Source organism: Denticeps clupeoides, chromosome 6, assembly GCF_900700375.1.
Source record: "Denticeps clupeoides chromosome 6, fDenClu1.1, whole genome shotgun sequence".
NCBI lineage: Eukaryota > Metazoa > Chordata > Actinopteri > Clupeiformes > Denticipitidae > Denticeps > Denticeps clupeoides.
This window is the reverse complement of record NC_041712.1, coordinates 9,211,089-9,231,323: the sequence shown is the minus strand read 5'-3', so window position 1 is coordinate 9,231,323 and position 20,235 is coordinate 9,211,089. Positions and strand designations below refer to the sequence as shown.

The 20,235-nt window shown below is 41.0% G+C and overlaps 1 protein-coding gene across 1 annotated transcript in view; it reads left to right on the top strand.

Annotated features, from left to right (window-relative positions):
* Nucleotides 1-20,235, top strand: part of pcxa (pyruvate carboxylase a) — a 97,840-nt gene that overhangs the window by 9,691 nt on the left and 67,914 nt on the right. Inside the window, exons 5-8 of the mRNA XM_028982210.1 lie at nucleotides 727-872; nucleotides 1,166-1,283; nucleotides 2,922-3,073; nucleotides 10,820-10,938. Coding sequence (XP_028838043.1) covers nucleotides 727-872; nucleotides 1,166-1,283; nucleotides 2,922-3,073; nucleotides 10,820-10,938 — 535 coding nt within the window. The remainder of the gene's footprint in view (nucleotides 1-726; nucleotides 873-1,165; nucleotides 1,284-2,921; nucleotides 3,074-10,819; nucleotides 10,939-20,235) is intronic.

Sequence of the window (20,235 nt, the reverse complement as noted above, 5' to 3'; positions counted from 1 at the left end):
CTGGGGTTTTGTGTGGGGTTTTGTGTACACACATAGTACAGATTTTATTCTGTGTAGATATATAATCACGGATATAGGATAAATATGAATTTTCATTCAAATTGTGGTCTTTTTCTGGTCCCCACAAAAATATTTTCTTTAGGTAATTTAGTGTTGGGTCTAATTTTATTACCTCCTGAAATGATATACAGTGGGTACAGAAAGTATTCAGACCCCTGTACATTTTTCACTCTTTGTTATATTGCAGCCATTTGCTAAAATCATTTTAGGGCATTTTTTCCTCATTAATGTACACACGGCACCTCATATTGACTGGAAAATACAGAAATGTCATATTGCAGTTTTTCTTTGTTAATAAATCTGTCAAAATGGGGTGCTGTGTGTACATTAAAACGTAATAAACAGATTTTAGCTAATGGTACCAAGGTGGTCAATGCTTTCTGTACCCACTGTATGTGTTCTTGTTAATGAAGACCAAATGTCCCTGTAAGACAGATGAAAGAGGGTTGCTTCTTACTAGGGATGTGGTGAATATACTTATTTACATAAAATATCATTTAATTACTAATCCAAAAATGAAATAGCTTTGGGCTTCTGAGAGTAATTTTAGGGATAAGGTTAGGCCATCATAATTCTCATTACTTTCAGTTAGTAAAAGTGACATGGGTTTTGAAATGGATTATGCAATAACATTTGTGTGTGTGTGTGTGTGTATACATACCACAGGTGTACCTGTGGTTCCTGGAACAGATGCCCCAATCTCATGTCTTCAGGAGGCGCAGGAGTTCTCAAACACCTATGGCTTCCCCATCATCTTTAAGGCGGCTTATGGTGGCGGTGGCCGTGGCATGCGGGTGGTCCGGGGGTACGAGGTGAGCCAGCATCTGTGCAGCAGAGATAGACGAAGCAGTGCTTTCACGGCCCACTTTCAAGTTCAGACACAATTGTCATCACTTATAAGAGTCTTTGAAGATACTTTTGTAATCTCTGTTAAAAGTGGGGATTGACAGGAAAACCTCTGACATTCTGGCTCAGTGTGGAGTCTCCAATCTCTAAAGCTCCTAAGTTTGTTGCGCTTTTTGTATGGCTATTGTGTGTCTTGTGAAGATAGGGAGTAGTCATTGGGTGAAGCTGTGATTTGTGGTATGCTGTCTCTTATGCTCAGGAGCTTGAGGAGAACTACCAGAGGGCGTACTCTGAGGCGCTGGCTGCTTTTGGTAATGGCGCTCTCTTTGTGGAGAAGTTCATCGAGAAGCCACGACACATTGAGGTGCAGATTTTGGGTCAGTGTCCTCCTCAGTTCTATTTTCACTTCCTCCTCCTCCAATTGTTCTGTAATATTATTAAATACCCCAGTAATGAGTGGTGTAATTTTAATATAGGGTTTAATTTTACTTTAGTGTGTATGTTCTGGGCAGTACTACCTACAATGCTTTGTAGTGATTGAGGACGAGGCAGAAAGGAATAGAATATTGGAAATAGGTTATGTCAAATGGCCTAACTTACTGCTGTTCTTAACAATAAATTGACACATTCTTATAAATAGCATCTATTTATTTAATAGCAAGTATTTTTAAGTCATTTTAATATCACTAGGCAGTCTACTGTACCCTCAGAATGTATTTTTTTATGTACTGCAAAATTTTCTACTGATTCCAAAATCTATAAGGATATCAGGGCAACAAAAGCTCTGATCCACCTACCCGATCCTCTTACTTCAGCTGCTTAAAATCTGTATTTAAACCTGGGACTACTGAATATTTTTTAGATTTTTTTCCAATACTCCTTGCACTCAAATGAATGTCAGATGTCTGAACCCAGTTCCAAAGATGTCTCTATGAAGACAGTTTTGTGGGGTCTAGAGCCTTCTTCATCTCCCCAATGACTTCAGTCAATTGATTAATTGGAGGAATTTACTGAATCATTATGTCCTTTACTAGATAATTAAGTCCTAAAGTGATAAGCTCCATGAGCTTTTTATTAATGGGAGTGGGCCAACAGCTGCTTTTTACCTTTTGACTGAAATCATACATTTTCATTTCCATTTCCATCTTTTATCAGACGCCCTTATCCAAAGAGACTTACAATCAGTAGTTACAGGGACAGTCCCCCTGGTGAGATAAAGTGTCTTGCTCAGGGACACAATGGTAATAAGTGGGGTTTGAACAGTGGCGGACAAAGTACACAAATCATGTACTTCATTTAATTTAGTTACCCAAGATAAAATGTTTTTTCTCCAGGTAAAAAGGTATTAGATTATTAGATCCAGCATGAAATTTTAAAATCAAAGGTATTAGATTATTAGATCCAGCATGAAAATTTTAAATCATGCTAGTTGTTTCATGGAAACAACTAGCCCAGCCATCGAATTGAAATGGATAAAATAGCCTGATACTGCCATTACGACTAGCCGCATTTTTCCAACCTGTCCAGCTAACATTGTTTAGAAACTAGGCATGAAATGTCCATCAGAAGCATATCATACCTCTGCATGTTTACTTAGAATTGATGGTGAATTCTTGTAAGATTAAATCGTATCAGGGTGAGGCAGGCACAAAAGGCATTTGAAAGTGAGTCCTTCCTTTCAAAAACTTAAAAAAAAAAAATAAATCTAGGCCATGGATGTTCTGGCAAACTGGACTCCAGCATGTTCTCCATCTTAAATGCCAGCATAAGCAAGTTTATGCAACCTTTAGTATAGCAGGTAAATACTATACTACTGTGTGCTGTAATTCGCTTGGTGCACTTACAGTGGGCATCTTGATCTAACAGGTCAAAGATTGTATTTTTAAACATTAAAAAGGAACGGTTGCATTTGGAAAAGGTTTATAAGTGAGTGTGTTACACACTAGATTGAATGAAGTGTTTTTGTCAGTGTGGTGAAGTACTCTGCTAAGCTGCTGCTGTATGTGTGCGCGCAGGTGATAAATATGGCAACGTCATCCACCTGTATGAGAGGGACTGCTCCATCCAGCGGAGGCACCAGAAGGTGGTGGAGATCGCCCCGGCAACGCAGCTGGACCCACACCTCAGGGACAGACTGACAGCAGATTCGGTTAACCTCGCCAAACTGGTGAGTTGTGTGCACAGCATGTACATGTGTGTCGGCTGTATTAGAAAAAAAGGTAAAATTTGAAGGGAGGTTTGCCTCACTGCCAAACCGTGGAATTTCATAGCGAAATAAATCCCAGTTTAACATGTTGCAGGGCATATTTGATTGACACGGCACATGGGGGAGGCTGTTTGTTTGCACTTCAGTAGAATGATTATGCGTGTTTATAGACTCTTGAACCTGCCACAGCGAAAGCGTGTCCATCAAGATGACCGTCCTCTGCTGGCACAACACACACAGCTGGGAGTGGGTCAGTTGGACAAAATTCAAAATGTTGAGAAGTCTGGAGACAACCAGAACACAGTCCCATCAAAGTATTCTACCCAGACACCTCATTTTCCCCAGTTTTTTTCTTATGTTATCCCTCCATCCTCTCAATCGCTTCCATTCATTTTTCAGTATTTACCCATTTGACATATTTCACAGCATTCCGACTTTTTTTTCTAGTTATATTTTAATCTTTTCATCTTGGGGATGAAATGTATTATTACTTTTATTATTATTTAAAAATGTAGAGATTTGCAATTGCAATAATGCCAAAGGTCTGACGCCCTATGCCACTAACATCACTGTGTATGAGTCTCTGTAGAGTTACATGTCCTTCAGGTTCAATAACTCTCAGCACTTCTACAGTGTCTCTACTGTCTTTTCATACGCTTTCATTCTCTGTACAAAAAAAGAAAGAAGCCTTTCAACCCCCCGCTCTTTCTCAACGTCAAAGGCGTAATCGAATACTCTACACTCAACTCCAGCTGCAAGTCTTAAAGGCTGCGTTATTCCCATCTTTTAATGAAAACGTCCCTTTCTCACCCTCACTTTTTCCTTTCAATCTATGTGCACATCTCTTCTCTTTCATCTCTCGCGCTCGGTGGTCTTTTCCCCTGCTTCGAAAAAACATTGGTTTGTTCTGTTTGTCGGAGATGGTGGGGGAAAATATGAAAGTGAGGCCCTCAAAGGATGGTCGCCTTTTTAAAGTCGGCTGGGTGGGAGAATCGCTGAGCATCACCATGACCATGCAGCGCCTGTCTGCTGCTGAGAGCTCTGCTGCCTTTTCTCAATCTCTTTCAAGTCTATTCTGTTGTGTGTGTGTGTGTGTGTGTGTGTGTGTGTGTGTGTGGTGAGAATTAGTTTAAATGGCAAAATGTTGACTTAAGAGGAAATTTTGGATGGTAGAGAATAAGACACCATTTAGAAAACTGAAGGCTGCACCCACAAAGCTGGTACCCAAGCTGGAGGATGAGCGCAGTAGAGCCTGCCCAACAGCAGGGGGCAATCTTTTGCCAGCTGCTTTTCCCAGAATGGAGACACAGAAATTGAAATGGAGACACCATCCGTTATTTACCATCCATTTAAATCCCAACTACCAGATGGACAGAGAAATGTGTAAGAATTTCCTCCATGTTCCTGTCATTAAGATGCACATTAGTCTTTAGTGTCTATGTAATCTTCGTGAGGCCTGCTTTTTTATCTTGCTACATGTGTGCTGGGCACGCATGGCAGTGTGGGTGAAAGCTGTGGCACGTTTGGTGATGCATATCATTCACACCTAGAGTCATTATATTATATTCCTTTGGCAGAAGCTTTTATGTAGAGTCTCTTCACTGGTAACTGTGCAACGCTCCCCCTCCTCACACACTCATGCAGACACGCTCTGATGCCAGGCAGATGCTCAGTGACATGCAGATGTGCCGAGGCTCTTCTGAAGTGGCTGGTTAAGCTGATTCATTGAGCTGTATGGAGGGGCTGAGGTGCTCCTCTGAAGGTACGCAGAGTTTAGTAGCAGTGCTCCAGATGTCTGTCTGTTTTCCCACTCTACTTCACATGTCCCACTTCCATGATTCTGTTGGCTGAGCGGCATGTCTGCTTTTCATCTCTCACTCTCCCTCTGTCTTACTTGCATTACTGGTGATCATTTGTTTATCAACCTTTAAATGAATCTGCTTAATATTGTGGTTCTTTTACACTTTGTCATCCTGAGCCAAGAGCAGTAGAATTTTTATATATATATATATATATTACACACACACACACACACACACACACACACGCATACATATGAAGAGTTGTTTGCTTTTATGCTTATTGGGGCAGACAACACATATACAAAATATTCTGATTTGATTATGAAAAATGAGCATTATGATAATTAATTTTGATATCCAGATTGTTTTCATTTATTGGCAGTATCTTCAAACTTCATATGTCAGGCTGTGTTGAGCAATACAGTATAATGCAATGTCTGACTAATAAGAACTGTGTACTGTAATGCTGCGAAGGGCAGCCAAGTAATGATTTAATAACAGTAAATCCTCACTTTTTTTTTCTAAGCACAGCTTTGATAATGACATAGCAAGAATTCAATTGTTTTACACTGTATGTAAGTAAGTAAGCATTTACATTTAACTCAGGGTGAAGTGTCTTGCTCACAATGGTAGTAAGTGGGGTTTGAACCTGTGACTGTGGTCTTATTGGAGAGTGTGTTACCCACTGGGCTACTACCACTCATATTTATAATGGACTTTTTTTTTTTTTTTTTTTTTTTTTTTTTTTTTTTCTTGAAGTGCTGTACCAGAAAAAGAACAGAAATATCTGTTAAGAAATAACATTTACCTGTAAAAGTACAGTGGTCCATTCATCAACAGAATGATTTTTATTTAATTGTGTCCATCTTTCTTTATTTCTTATTACTCTTTCCCTCTCTCCTTGTCCTGCTTGGCCTTTTGTGTCGCTTCACCATTCAGTGCAGTCTAAAAATAGGTGGTGTATCTACAGTTAAACATAGAGGCCATGCTGCTTTTCCCATTAAATATTGATTTCGATGTCTTTGAGGATTCTGAAGGATAAGAGCACCGGGTCCCCATTAGCTCTGTATTCTGGGTGGGAGCGGCGTAACCTGACTTGGATTATCTGAGACTTGTTTTTTCCCCCCTCTTCCCAAGCCTGTCAGCTCCTAGAGAACATTCATTTGCCTTCAGAACATTCAGAGATTCAGCTCTGGGGCTAATTTAACATGTGGTGTGGCCACACGGCATGTCAGCCCAAGTCAATCCTGGCTTTGCATGCAAACAGTCCTGTCATTGGCTGCTTTACTCTATCGAGCGGGATCGAATCCTGTGGACCCATTCATCACTCCTGTCAATGTTTCTGCTTAACCCGGTCTCCCGAAGACGTTCTCTATAGACGTCACTCTAATGTTGTAATTTTAAGAGGTTCTTTTCACCATGCCGGCTAGAATGCGATTTAGCTCTCAGTAAGTAAAGACAGTCTTCATTGACTTATCACATTTGAAGCAATTCTTATAGAGTTATTTCATGAAATAAAATTTCTGATATCTTCAGTTCAGTTCAGTTTTTTTTTAATAAAGCTTGGGTGGCAGCCTGGAATACAAACTCTTAAAAAGAGAACAAAAATGGAACGGGAAAAAAATATTTCAACAACATATAATAAAGCAGGCCTTACTGGAGGTGATGCCGGAATTTACATTTTTATTCAGGAATATGTGAAATTTTTCTCTTCACTGCGTAATTTGCCAGCATTAACAACAACAACAAAAAAAAAAAAAAACTCTCAAATGTGTATCCTGTGACTCCGATGTGCCACAGTGTGAAAACAGCTTATGATATGATGCCTGAATAGCAGCGTGTAAAAAGCTGCAAAGAGCAATTTCAGGTTGACTTCAATTACAGGTACATTTACAATGTTTGTTTTGTGTGATGCTCTTTCCTAGAGTGACATTCTGAGATTACAGTGACAGCTCCCTGGAGCAGCATTGCTCAAGGGCCACATGATTTCAGTAGCATTGGAATGATTTGAACCTGATTGTTGCTACACACTACACTGTTACCACCCTGCTGTACACACTAGACTGAAAGAAACCTACAGCCCCTTCTTCTCCCTGTCAGATCGTTGCTGCTCACTATGAATGCAAAGATTGCAGAAATATTGCCGGAGTGGACAGATTACCATGGTTAAAGCAAATTATTTGTACAAATTATTTTATGGTAATTATATGCAGATGGGTAACATTAGAACTGTAGTCCTATAGGACAGGATAGGTAAATTGCCAGCCCACTTACACTTGTGTTCCCTGTACACTGTCCATCTTATCGAGCCTCTGTCACTTACTGTCACTGCATCTTACTGAATTAGCTATAAGACAGTAGAAGAACACACACACAGACGCACACACACCTACCCCTGGTCTTCTTCTGCTATATGACCGAGCAGATGGGCGAAGAATTTTTCGTCTTCAGCCCTTTTCTTTCTCCTCCCCTTTTTCTGCATTTCTCTCATACGCCCTGTCAGCGATGCTCTCACACACACTAATGCTAATGCACTCATATTTTCCAGTCTGCTAAACAATTGACAGAACAGATGGAGTGCAAGACTTGTGTCCACTGTGCCTGAACGGGTGCGTGTGTGTGTTCTGCTGGAGCGTGTGCCCAATTTCAGTGTAAATAAAAGCTCTAAATATACTTCAGATCTGCTGTCATCATGTTTTGTCTGTTTTCGTATTTATATTGCGACCTCACAAGTTTAGATGCTTCACTGGCCAGACAACAATGCGAAAGAGAAATATAGCTGACCAGGCTATTTTTGAGCATAGATATTTATTTAATATATCTTCCTGAAACTATATGAAACAGAACCAGAGTGCAGCTGCTTGTGGTCATCAGTCGTCCCAGTTATTGACCGTATGAAACAAACCGGAAAACTGCGTTAGAATCCTGGGAGCCTGCAGATCTTTCATTCATCTGCTTATCGCTCCTTTCTGCTTCTTCCCTAATTTTTTTTTTTATCTGCTCTTGTCCCAGGGGAGCATGGGCCATGGAATGTGGTGTGAAATTTCCTCGATTTTCCTTTTGCTTTGAGCATGTACGTTTAGAGGGAGGGTGCTGATGTTTTTGTTCAGACTGTCGCTCATGCAGACTGCCTCGCTTCAGAATTGTGTTTGGCTTCAGTGTGCAAAGTGAGCTTTTGCTCAACCCCAATTATCCCACCAGGGTTTGCCCACAAACGTTTTCTGTGCTGCATGTGCAGGCCGCCATGGACTGGGAAACCTTCAGAAAATGTGACATTTTGCATCTGAGATCATGGAGAGGTCAAAAAAGCGAGCGGGGAAAAGGGAAAAAACTGCCACCGTCACATTTCCAGGGTGACTGCTGCTTTGCAACAAAGTTTTAAACACATTTTCTGGGATCATAGCCATGACATGTTCTTCTTCTTTTCTTTCTTTTTAAAAAAATTTTACACCACTTTCACACGCCATTTTCCTTCACCTCCTTTCACCAGTGATCACTTTTCCCAGCGGCTTTTCTCCACTGTGTCCTGCTTAACCTCTCTTCACCAGTCCTATTTGTTGAGTCAGACTGAGTTATGCCTGCAGAGTGGCCTGGGGACCCATTCACACTGTCAGAGCCCATTGGGGAATGTCCCTGTTAAAGGTCCCCAGATACTTTGGCTAAAAGTGGCTGTAATTCGGAAAAGAAACTTCTGACAGTCCGACAATTAGACCCAGGATGCACCATTACGGTGTTTGTAGCTTTAAATGCTAATGAGGAGGCAAGAGACGAGAAGAGTGGCCTATGGAAGTTGATGGGGGCATTCGTAGAAATTATGTCATCAGATTGGCCAAAGCAGTCTTTTCACCTATAACCATTTCTATTAACTGCTGGCCCACAGACAGGCTAGGCTTCAAAATATTAATATACAAACTGTAGTGTATTAATCAGCATTTTGGGTTAACTCTGTTATTCCCACACCACGCATCCCTTGTTCTTTTCTTTCGAGGATTAAATACAATAAAAGAATCAGTCATAAAATCCACAAGTATGAAGGTGATTTGGGTCCTAGTGAAAAAAAATGATAGAGCTCTTAAAGCACGTATGTAAGTTGCTCTGGATAAGAGCAGCATCCAGATGCTGTAAATGTAATTTGCATGCTCAGATGTAGATGTGGATATCAGTCGATGTTCAAAAAATATCATGCTAAAAGTAATAGTCAAATTCAATGTAATGAAGAATGAAAAAGAGACAAATGCTGGAATTGCACATGACCAGTAGTGAAAGATGAGTAATTTTTTTTCCCCTTTTACCTCCATGGGAATAATTTGGTGGTTTGTCTTTTTTATTTTTATTTATATTTGCTTCCTATTCTTACGTTCTTTTCATCTGGACTCTCTGCTCTGACCTTGCCTCAGCCATTCGGTTGAGATGGATCAATCAAACGGTGGTCAGGCTATTCTCTACCTTCCGTGGCGTAATTATGAATTGCATCAAGCTGTGAAAGTCGTAATTACTTTTCTCTCCATCTCTCCTTCCTCACTCCTGCCCTCCCTTATTCTGTCTTCACCCCATTTCTCATTCTCTTCTGTACCATGTAGCCTGTTCTCATTCCTTATTTTTCCTCTTGCCTTTCGGCTCTTTCTCTCAATCTTTCTTTCTACTCTAACGCTAGGTTTTCCAGTGCCTGATTTTTCTCCTCCAATGTCCTTGTCGTTTGCACTTGTCTACTTGAATGTGGGGAGGTTATTGGGCTTTTGAGATTTTGGGGTCTGAGCAAATGATTGGTAAGAGAAGACAAAATGATAGCAGGGCTGCATTCACCATTGACTGCTGGTCCAGAAATGAAAAAAAAAAACTTGTGTTAATCTTTAAAGTGCTTTAAAGTTAGATTTTCTAACTTATAATAATGAAATATGTAATAAAATAACCCCCATCCTGCATTATGTCTTGTGGTTGGGGTCTGTGGAAGGGTGACTGCAGGATATCTTTGGCACAGAATTATCCACGTGCCCCATGGGGCCTGCAAAGGAATGAGAGAGGGAGAAGATAGAGAATGGATGCGAATGAGACCGGTATGCTGATGAAATGGTAAAGGATGACCTGCTGCCTGAAAGGTTCAGCTTTCTCCGAGACGTGTGGTTTTTGATTAGGGGTCACGGGTGGTGGCTGCTCTGCTAAACCTGACCTGTGTTGCGCTGGGTTGCCAGGGACTTTTTCATATTAATAGTCATTTCCTGGAATATGGTGTTTTTTTTTTTTTTTTTTTTTTTCTACTTTCTGAGTGACTTTTGAGAGGTTACTTCATTAGAACCCTTCCCACAGTGACTGTAAGTAATATACTGACGTCTCTGCTGTAATGTTTGTGTAAGGTTGTCTAAATGTCGTGGGGCCTTAAAATCAATCATTATATTCTCGGATGAATGTCTTTTAAACTCTCTACTGCTTTTTTCAAATACCATGGTAGGGTCACTGATGAGCAATATGTTTGGTGACACGTCATAGTTCTTCACATGGTGGTGTCTCCTTGTCTGCACTCACCATGTTTGATTTGCCATTGTCCAAAGAAATGAACATTAGGTGGATTGTTGCCTCTGAATGGGCAAATAGGTGGTAGTTTGTGTGTGTGGCCTATGGTGGCCTGATGCCCCTGCCCTGTGCTAATTCTTCCAGAAATGTTTGACATTAAAAATCCTATACTACCGGTTGATTTCCAGCTCTTCTGGGACTATTTGAACAGTACAAAGCATAAGTTTACCTGTAAAATCCAAAATTACAAAATCACACACACCATCACAAATATGTCTATAATATATTTCTGAACTATGTTGCTTGGTGGATGAAATATTACATTTATATTTATTATAAATAAGGTACTTACATATGGTCTGAGTCCCTCTGACAGACATGTTTTCGCACTGAACAGGTGGGCTATGAGAATGCTGGAACGGTGGAGTTCCTGGTGGACAAGCATGGGAAGCACTACTTCATCGAGGTCAACTCCCGCCTGCAGGTGGAGCACACTGTAACCGAGGAGATCACAGAGTAAGTGTCCTGCTGGTGAACTGTCACCTGTTCACCCCATGACTGTCCCGCCATGAGCCTTTAGCAGAGCATGCTTGCGAATCCCCATTTGTATCCTGCTGTAATGGAGGGACGTGTCAGTGGCGTGTGTTAATTCTGGTGCACAGCGGCTTGCATGTTTTGTGATTCTGTTGCTGCGCCCCTTAATTACAACACGTCTGGACATGTCATCTGCTGAGATGCTGCCTGCTTATGCCAATATAATGGGCTGGCTCGAGTCCACATCATCTCTCTGTTTCTTTCGCTATCTCTCTCTCTAGCTCTCTCTCTGTCTATCTCTCTCTCTCTCACACACACACACACACACACACACACACTGTCTGAAGTGCAATATATCTTTTTAGATTTTTATATGATTCATTTTCAAATGCCATATGTCTTCTTACAAATGACTGTCACTCTGGTTGCCTCTCTCTCAGGTCCAAATACACTTCTCAAAAATAAAGGGAACAGAAAAATAAGTGAGATCTGAATGATTGAAATATTCTTATTTAATACTTTGCTCTTAACACAGTTGAATGTTCTGATAACAAAATCACACAAAAATTATCGACCCATGGAGGTCTGGATTTGGAGTCCCGCTCAAAATTAAATTGGAAAAACACACGACAGGCTGATCCAACTTTGATGTAATATCCTTAAAACAAATCAAAATAAGGCTCAGTAGTGTGTGTGGCCTCCATGTGCCTGTATGACCTCCCTACAACGCCTGGACATGTAATCTCCTCCCAGACCTGAACTAAAGCATCCACCAACTCCTGGGCAGTCTGTGGTACAACGTGGTAGTGGTGTATTGAGTGAGACATGATGTCCCAGATGTGCTCAATTGGATTCAGGTCTGGGGAACGGGCGGGCCAGTCCATAGCATCAATTCCTTCGTCTTCCAGGAACTGCTGGCACACTCCAGCCACATGAGGTCTAGCATTGTCTTGCATTAGGAGGAACACAGGGCCAACCGCACCAGTATATGGTCTCACAAGGGGTCTGAGGATCTCATCTCAGTACCTAATCTCATCAGGCTACCTCTGGCGAGCACATGGAGGGCTGTGCGGCCCCCAAAAAAATGCCACCCCACACCATTACTGACCCACTGTCAAACCAGTCATGCTGGAGGATGTTGCAGGCAGCAGAACGGTCTAGACGTCATCTCCAGACTCTCATGTCTGTCACATGTGCTCAGTAAGAACCTGCTTTCATCTGTGAAGAGCACAGGGCGCCAGTGGCGACTTTGCCGATCTTTGTGTTCTTTGGCAAATACCAGACGTGCTGCGCGGTGTTGGGCTATAAGCAGGACCCCCACCTGGACGTCAGGCCTCATGTGGACACTTCCTAAATAGACAATTTAACTTTCAGTTTTTTGGTGATTACAAACCAGCCTGTCAATATTTTCTGGTTTAAGAGATGACCGAAAGTAAAAAAAATACTTTTTTAAAATTGTATTTAACATAAACAGGCATTTTGTATAGATTTGTCAAGAACCATAGACTATGAATTAACTATGCAATATATATGGTCCTGTGAAATCATTATTTTTTCCAAAATTTTAATAATTAATCATTTTAACATTTAATTACTGTTTAACAAAGTGCTTTGCTTTTTGCTTTTTGCTCTTTGCTTTTTATTATCCTTTTTTAATTTCTTCTTTTGTAAAATTAAAGAGCTTCACATTTGACCAACATAAAAAACCTAGCAAATAGATAAACATTGGGGAAACCTTGGAATACTAGCTCACAGTTTGCTTCTTTTCTCTGTTTCGGTTATGACTTATTGACTGTAAGTGGACGTCACCTATGTTCATAAAAAATAGTTTGGGTATCGTTCCACTCTAAACCTAGCACGAAGAGTCGAATTCCATAATTTTCAAGTATACGTTGCATATGCACGTGGAGGCGCGGTACCATTCGGGCAAGTGGTCCAGATTCAACACGCTGACCGCACATTTACAAATACCGTAGCGACCAGAAACCCCAATTATACACAATTCCACATTTGAAATCTGATTCAGTTTTTTTTTGTTGGATTCTACGATCATCTTAATTTAATCGTGGCAGAAAAAATAGTGATCGTGATTAATTTTGCAGTCCTACTTGGAGTTAAATTGTGATTTTTAAGTGTTCCCTTCATTTTGAGCAGTGTATAAAATACATATTATATAATACATATATCATACATATTGTATGTCTTTTGTCTTTTTGCCTCAATGTGTCTGTTTCCTCTGCACTGGGATTTTTGTTGTGCTGTTCTGTTGTGCTGTTTTTCTTAGATAACCGTATGTGTAAATTCAAGCTCCTATAAGCAGACTCCACCCACACACATAATTGACTCTCATAATAAACTTTCAAACAAACACACATGCACTTTTTATTTGTGCATGACTGTGTGATGTTGATGTTGACCGACATCAGTGCATATATCAAATATATGATATTTGATGTCATGACAACCCCCCAGGACAAAAACCTTAGTGTGATGCCCAGTGGAAACAGCTGCTGTAGACAAGGTGTCATCGATGGAGCCGTTATACAAGCTCCGCTGCCGCTGTAATTCCCCTACTTTTGTTCAAGAATCACTTTTCCATAGTGCTCAGCTGATAAAGAAATAGATTTTATCTGGTTTGAGAAGTGGAAAGCAATTCAATTTGAGACACAAATACATTTTCTCCTATACACACACACAAGCGTGCAGAAATGAAATCATATGTATTTTTTCTCTCCTCTCTTGTGATTCCATTCCCAGTTTGCTGTATTTGCGTGAACTGACAGAAGCCAGCCGTCCTGTGCAAGAAATAGAGCTTCATTCATTATAAATGTCCATCTTGTCACCTGAAATTGAAGCTGTCAGCCTGCAGTTGGCATCCCACAGCTTCCGAGCTCTTAGCACGAGGGGCTGGAAGCGTGTCTGACTGGAGTGCACTCCATTTTGATTTGGTGCTGGTGCTATCTGCCCTCCATCTATGGCCATTTTCAGTCTGCTTTTCATGTTTAAATCTCTTCATTTTCATTTTCTGCGTAAAGAGTACAGGGTAACATCCTTGTTTGTTTTCCCTGGAAGCCTGGGATTACAATACCTTGATAATAATATATTATTATGCCAAAATACATTTAAAACACATGAGCCAATGCTAATTACACCAGTTCCATAAATGCATTCTACATTCTATTCATAACCAATCCAAAATAAAAAGACGCTCATAAGCTTAAAAAGAAATGAGCAAATTTGAATGAATGGTTCTAAAAGTCGTTTCATACATATATTTGATTAGGTTTAAAAGCAGTGTCCATATGCACATGCATGCATACATACATTTCAGTCTTCAACTGAAAACAATGTCAATTCCTTCAATTTACAATTTTGAAAGTCAGCATTCAGTTCAGAACCAGGCGAGGATGAGCTACTTTGCAATTAGCTTCAAACCTCTCAGTCAGCAAAGAACGATAATTTATGTGTGTTACTGAATACAGTAATCTGTGAGTACGAGATATCTCAGAAGAAACATACACTTGCTGGATGAAGGCATAGCTGTACAAGCAGGTGTTGGTTTGAGCTGCAGTGCGTCATTATGGCCCACCTAAAAAAGTAATGAAAATACAGGTATAACTCCACAATTTGGTGCTATAGAGTTTTCGGCAGCCATTTTGTAGTATGTATCACAAATCTCCGAATTTCCTTTACACTGTATGTCTTTACCCATATTAAGATTCACGCTCAGCTTCTTCTGCTTTGGGTGTATGGTTTTTAATAAAACCGTATTAGTTAACCATTATAACAATTTACAACAAGTTACTCATTTTGGAAAAATACTTCTATTAATGAATAAATCAATATTAAATGGTCTATCCAATCGTTATGTTTCTGTAAAAGGTAAGAATTTTCACTAAAAAGTAATCATTTAGTTTTGCAAAAAAAATAAATAAAAAGACAAATAACAAACCATTGAAACAGATGAATGAACATTGGGGCTGTCATGCAAATTAATTTTTGCTGATTGTTATTCTCTACATCATTTCCCTGTGTGGATTATTGTCCCTGTAGATCTTTCTGACCCCTTCCCCCCCTCCTCCCATCTTGCTCCCTCTGCGCTGGCAGCCCTCCGCACTCCCCACCTCACCTCCTTCCCCCCCACATCTGTCTGTCTTCTGACCTTCGTTTGGTGGCAGTAATTAAGCTCCATTACCCTCTGCCTCTCCGCCTCTGACGGTGACGGACTTTTGGAGTGCTGGTGCCCACAGACCCGGCCCCTCCCTGTCATGTCATGTAGTCATCTGCCTAATGTCCTCTCTCCTCTCTTACCCCTCACCTCCCTCCTTCCCGCTGCAAGTATTCCTCCTGCCGAGAGAGGGAGAGCCCGTCCTGTTTACCCATAATGCATTATTAAAGGGAGCTGTGATCTCTGGCTTTTTTAAATACACCATTAGCAAACGCTATTAACTAATTCACTGGGCCTGAACCAGCAGCACGGTGTCTAGTTAAGGGTTTATGAAGTGAAATATTCGGTTAGATCAGTGTTAGAATAGTCATCTCTTGAACTCTGTCTGCATTTCCCTCCCTCCCTCTCGCTCCCTGTTGCTTTCTGTGAGCTAATGGAATGAGATCTTTGCAAAGGACTGCTGGGGAGCAGATTTTTAATGGCTCTTTAGACCTGGTGGACGCCGCCATTGCACAAGAAGTGGAAAAATTCAGACTACACACACACACACACACACACAAGGTGCACAATCATGTTTTCTCAACAGGTGTGTCTATATTTAGATATGTTCTATATTGTGTGTGTGTGTGCGTTTTGTAATTCAGTCTGTGGTGTATACGTGTTGCTTTATAATTGCATGTTGGCTGTTCGTCATTGACCTTGTAACGAGTGTGTAATTGCTCAGTCATTGTTGCTGAACTGCGGTGGCTTGTGGGCTTTGTCTGGGGGGGAGAGAGACTTCAGTGTGAACGAGGGACGGAGAAAAGCTTGTTATCATTAGACTGCTGTCAAAAGCCTCTGTATTCTGAGCCTTTTAGGATGAAAAATGGACAAGTCAGATTACAGAGAGGCAGAGAATTGAGACATTATATTTGTGGTTTTTTTTTTTTTGGCCTCTGGGCCAGTGAGGGATGATGTAGTTGTAATTCACAGGCATAATGGTATTGCTGAAGAGGGTCCTGCTGAAGGGGGTCAAAATTAGATCTTAACAGAAAAACCTTATTTTGTTTCCATTTTTCTGCACATTATTCTCCACCTGGACCATCCCTAAATTTGACTGATGTTCAGCAGAACAGCTTCACACAGCCTTGCTGTGAGTGTGTGAGCAGGTGAACTTTGCTCTCATACAAAGCTAAATCCTCAAACCCGTAGGTTAAATCTTGAGCCCATAAGAGGTTTTGAGGTGGCTTTGACATGCCTTTGGAGTTATCCCTCTGGCCTTTAGGCCCTTTTTCATTTGTGATGTTAAGGGTGGTGCCTGTAGGGTTTTTGGGTCAAGTTCTGACACTTGCAGAAGGTTCCATTTTAATAAGGAATGCTGTTTGCCAATCATGTAGCTGTAACTATGCAATTGTACTGGATGGTATAGCACTGCCTTCTATAGTATATAGGCTAGTGGTATCCTAGTGCCTAGACCAGAAAAGTCCAACCCCTTATAATGAATGTAAAACTAATCAACACTTTCACAAATAGCTGGTCCAAATAGTGCAAATATCTGATAATAAGGACCAATTCTGTATGGATGAATTTAGACATTTTGACAGCTTGTTAATATTTGCTGTGTTATTGGGCTCAATTTATATTCAGCATCAGTATGCTGAATATACTTTACTTTTGACTGCAATGTTAGATTTATTTTTTAAATGTCACATAGCGCTAATGCTGTTTTTTTGCAACAAGTTATTTGATGTTCCTTCAGCTCCTTTCTTCTTCCCTATCTCCGCATGGTACCGACTTATCTCATGTCCACATTTACATCAGTAAGGCCTCAGCCTGTTGTTCCATATCCTTGCATAGCAACTGCAGCGGTAACCCAGCTGTAGTCAGGTGAGGTATGGTTAATGCAGCACTGCTCAGACCAGCACAGGCCTGGATGAGGGCTGACTTTTACTGAAAACAAGGTGTTTTTAGGCCATGAAAAGGCAGGTCTGAAGCCAGCGTTGGGCCTGAGTGCATGCTGCTGCCTCGTCGTGGCAATTAGACTGGAATAGGAAATCAGGTTGAATATATTAAAAGGCTCGCGCAGTCACAGTGACACACTCCAGCTTATCCCACGTCTTCCCTGCTGCTCCATACACAATTTGGCACTCATTTATTTTGCCATGCAGCCGCACACTTCCCCTCCCTCCTTCTGCTGTCCTCCTTTTTCTGTCCTCCCTCTGTTTTCCCTCCATTTCTCTACACCCTCTGTTTTTTTTTTTTTTTCAAGACACTTTCTCCCTCCTCTAACAACAGGCAGCAGAGAGGGAAGAGTCTCCTTTCAGAAAATTAATGCTGCTGTGTGTGTGTGTGTGTGTGTGTGTGTGTGTGTGTGTGTGTGTGTGTACATACATGCACATGTGCCCCTACCCCTCACCAACTGTCAGATTCACAGCAGATAAAGATGTAAGGCTGCTCCGGTTCTTCTAATATACTCAGTCTCCACGAACGCCGGCTACCATTGCATCGCTGAAAAGAACGAACCGTTACACCTAAAAAAATAAAACAATCTGGACTGGATGTGCATAAGTATGAGGTCTCTCTGCACAGTATGCTCGAATGCAATATATTAGATGTAATATTACTGAAAACTTCTCAATAGCCATTTGCATGTTCACCAGGAAAGAGCTCATTGTCGAGGGAATGTCTGGCGTTATTAAAAACTATCAAGAAGCAGCACCCAGAAATGTCAGCCATGTGAAGACTGTGAATAAAATTACTTTAATGACCTTGCAGGGCACTTCATTGACTCTAGTTTAATGGCAAGCAGTGGAAGAAGTGGCAGAGCACTGAAAGAATAAAACAGTGTGGCGCAAAACATAGCAGCAATATTTACCACAAGAAGATAAAAGTCTTAGCTGATAATGGGGAATCAAAAAGGGCTCTTCAGAAAGATCACAATGTGTATCACTTATTTAAAGAGTTGACACATTATCAAAGGAGAGGACTGTTGAGAGATGCTGCTAGAAGGATTTGGATGCTGTGAGGTAAACACACGTCACATGGCTGATTGAATCTGATTCTAAATGGCAAAGTTATATAAAGCAGGCATTGCCATCCTGTTACAGTATGACCCAGATCATAGACAGTTTAAAACCTGGAATGACCCTACAGGTAATGAACATATGCCGTGCATATGAAGTAAGACTATTTTCTCGGTTGCCTCATCAACAGCATCCTCCACTTTCTTTTGTTGAATGAAGTCCAGAATGCCCAGAACCAACCTTTTGTGCGGTTTCAGGAACATTTATTCGCTGACCTTTTATCCTGATTCATCTGTTTATGCAGTTAATCCATACTTAGTGATGAAAGTATATTTCATATTGACACTTTTTTTTTTTGTGTCTTTCTTCAGTTTTTCCAGTATAAGCTCAAATGCATGTTCAAAGTGTTTTTAATGATTTTTGTGAATTCATTGTATTGTTATTGTGGGCTATGTGATGAATGGGTTATTCTGCAAACAAGTGAATATATACACTCATATTGCACATAAGAAAACACTGGTGTATTGGATGTGTGTGTTTGTTAGTCTATGTATGTGTAGTGAACTGAAAGGACTCATAATGCAGCTTTTGGAAGGAAAGACTTTCTGAAGTTGGAGCCTGCCACTGAAGGACGTGTTCAGTGCTGCTACTCTGAGTCTCCTGCATGGGATGGGAGATGTTATCTAACAGGGTTGACCGCTTAGCCGCCATTCTCCTGTCACTCACTGCCAGCGCTGGGTTCAGAGGGCATCCTAGAACAGAGCTGGTTCTCTGGATCAGTGAAAGTGAAGTGATTGTCACACGTGATACACAGCACACAGTGCACACAGTGAAATTTGTCCTCTGCATTTAACCCATCACCCTGAGTGAGCAGTGGGCAGCCATGACAAGCGCCCGGGGAGCAGTGTGTGGGGACGGTGCTTTGCTCAGTGGCACCTCAGTGGTACCTTGGCGGATCGGGATTCGAACCAGCAACCTTCTGATTACGGGGCCGCTTCCTTAACCACTAGGCCACCACGTTCAGCCTGTTCAGTCTCTTTCTGTCCCCAGCAGAGATGCTGCTGCCCCATTAAAGATGTCTGATGCCACCACAGAGACCACAAAGAGCCGCTGGTGATGTGGTTGAATCGCCTATGGATTAGCATGCTACCTTTTGTGATTTTTAGAATTTCCAGTAAATACACAAAAATCAAATAAAAAATTTCAAGGTTGTAGATAATCTGCACAATTCACTGCATGGGAGTATTCAAAATGAAACACACATTTCCAGAAGCAATTCTTATTTCACATTAAGGGTGGCACCCTCTGGTATATGTATATTCAATCACTCTTGGCTTATCTTTATTTTGGTCATGAATACTGTCCATATACCCATCATATTATATATATGCGTGTGTGTATGAAAACTATATACCACCCAAGCCTACCACCACACATCATCTTTTTATTCTTTCCACTTTATATGATTATTCCCCTAGACTAAGGTTCATTGAATACCTTAGTAGTGCATTTCATATTCAAGGCATTTTATATTGCTGTGGAGGGTAGAAACAGTGTGTACTTTCTTTGTTTGTCCTGGCACTTCAGCTCTGCCTCCCCTATACAGACGTCTAAATTCCCCAAGGGATCTACTGCAGCTCCTTTGAGGGGAATGACTTCTATTGTAGTGCAAGTAGTTAGACTCCGGTGTCAGCAGTGTAGCCCTGCGAGCCCAAAGCACCCTTCATTCTCCTTTTAAGACTGTAGGACCAACCTTTTTTCCTGATTTGAACAGAAAATCATTTTGTATTCCTCATCTAGAATTGCCTCGCAAGTTGATTTTTAGTTGTTTCACATGGCAACAGTGCAAATGCATGTTCCAAGCATTCATTGGACAACACAACTAATTTTATTTTTATCAAAATCTTTTTGAAGTACAGGTATCACGTGTGGAAAAAGTGGGGCCATGCTAGTTGACAATATCTTCAAATCACCTTTTGTAGCCCAACCGTGTGAACGCAAAGTACAGTCAGTCATGGCTCTGTCATAGCATCTGACAAAATAAAAAATGAGTGACACCAGAGCGTTGAGATTGAGGTCCTGCTATGTGCTGTGGGATTTCTGTGCACC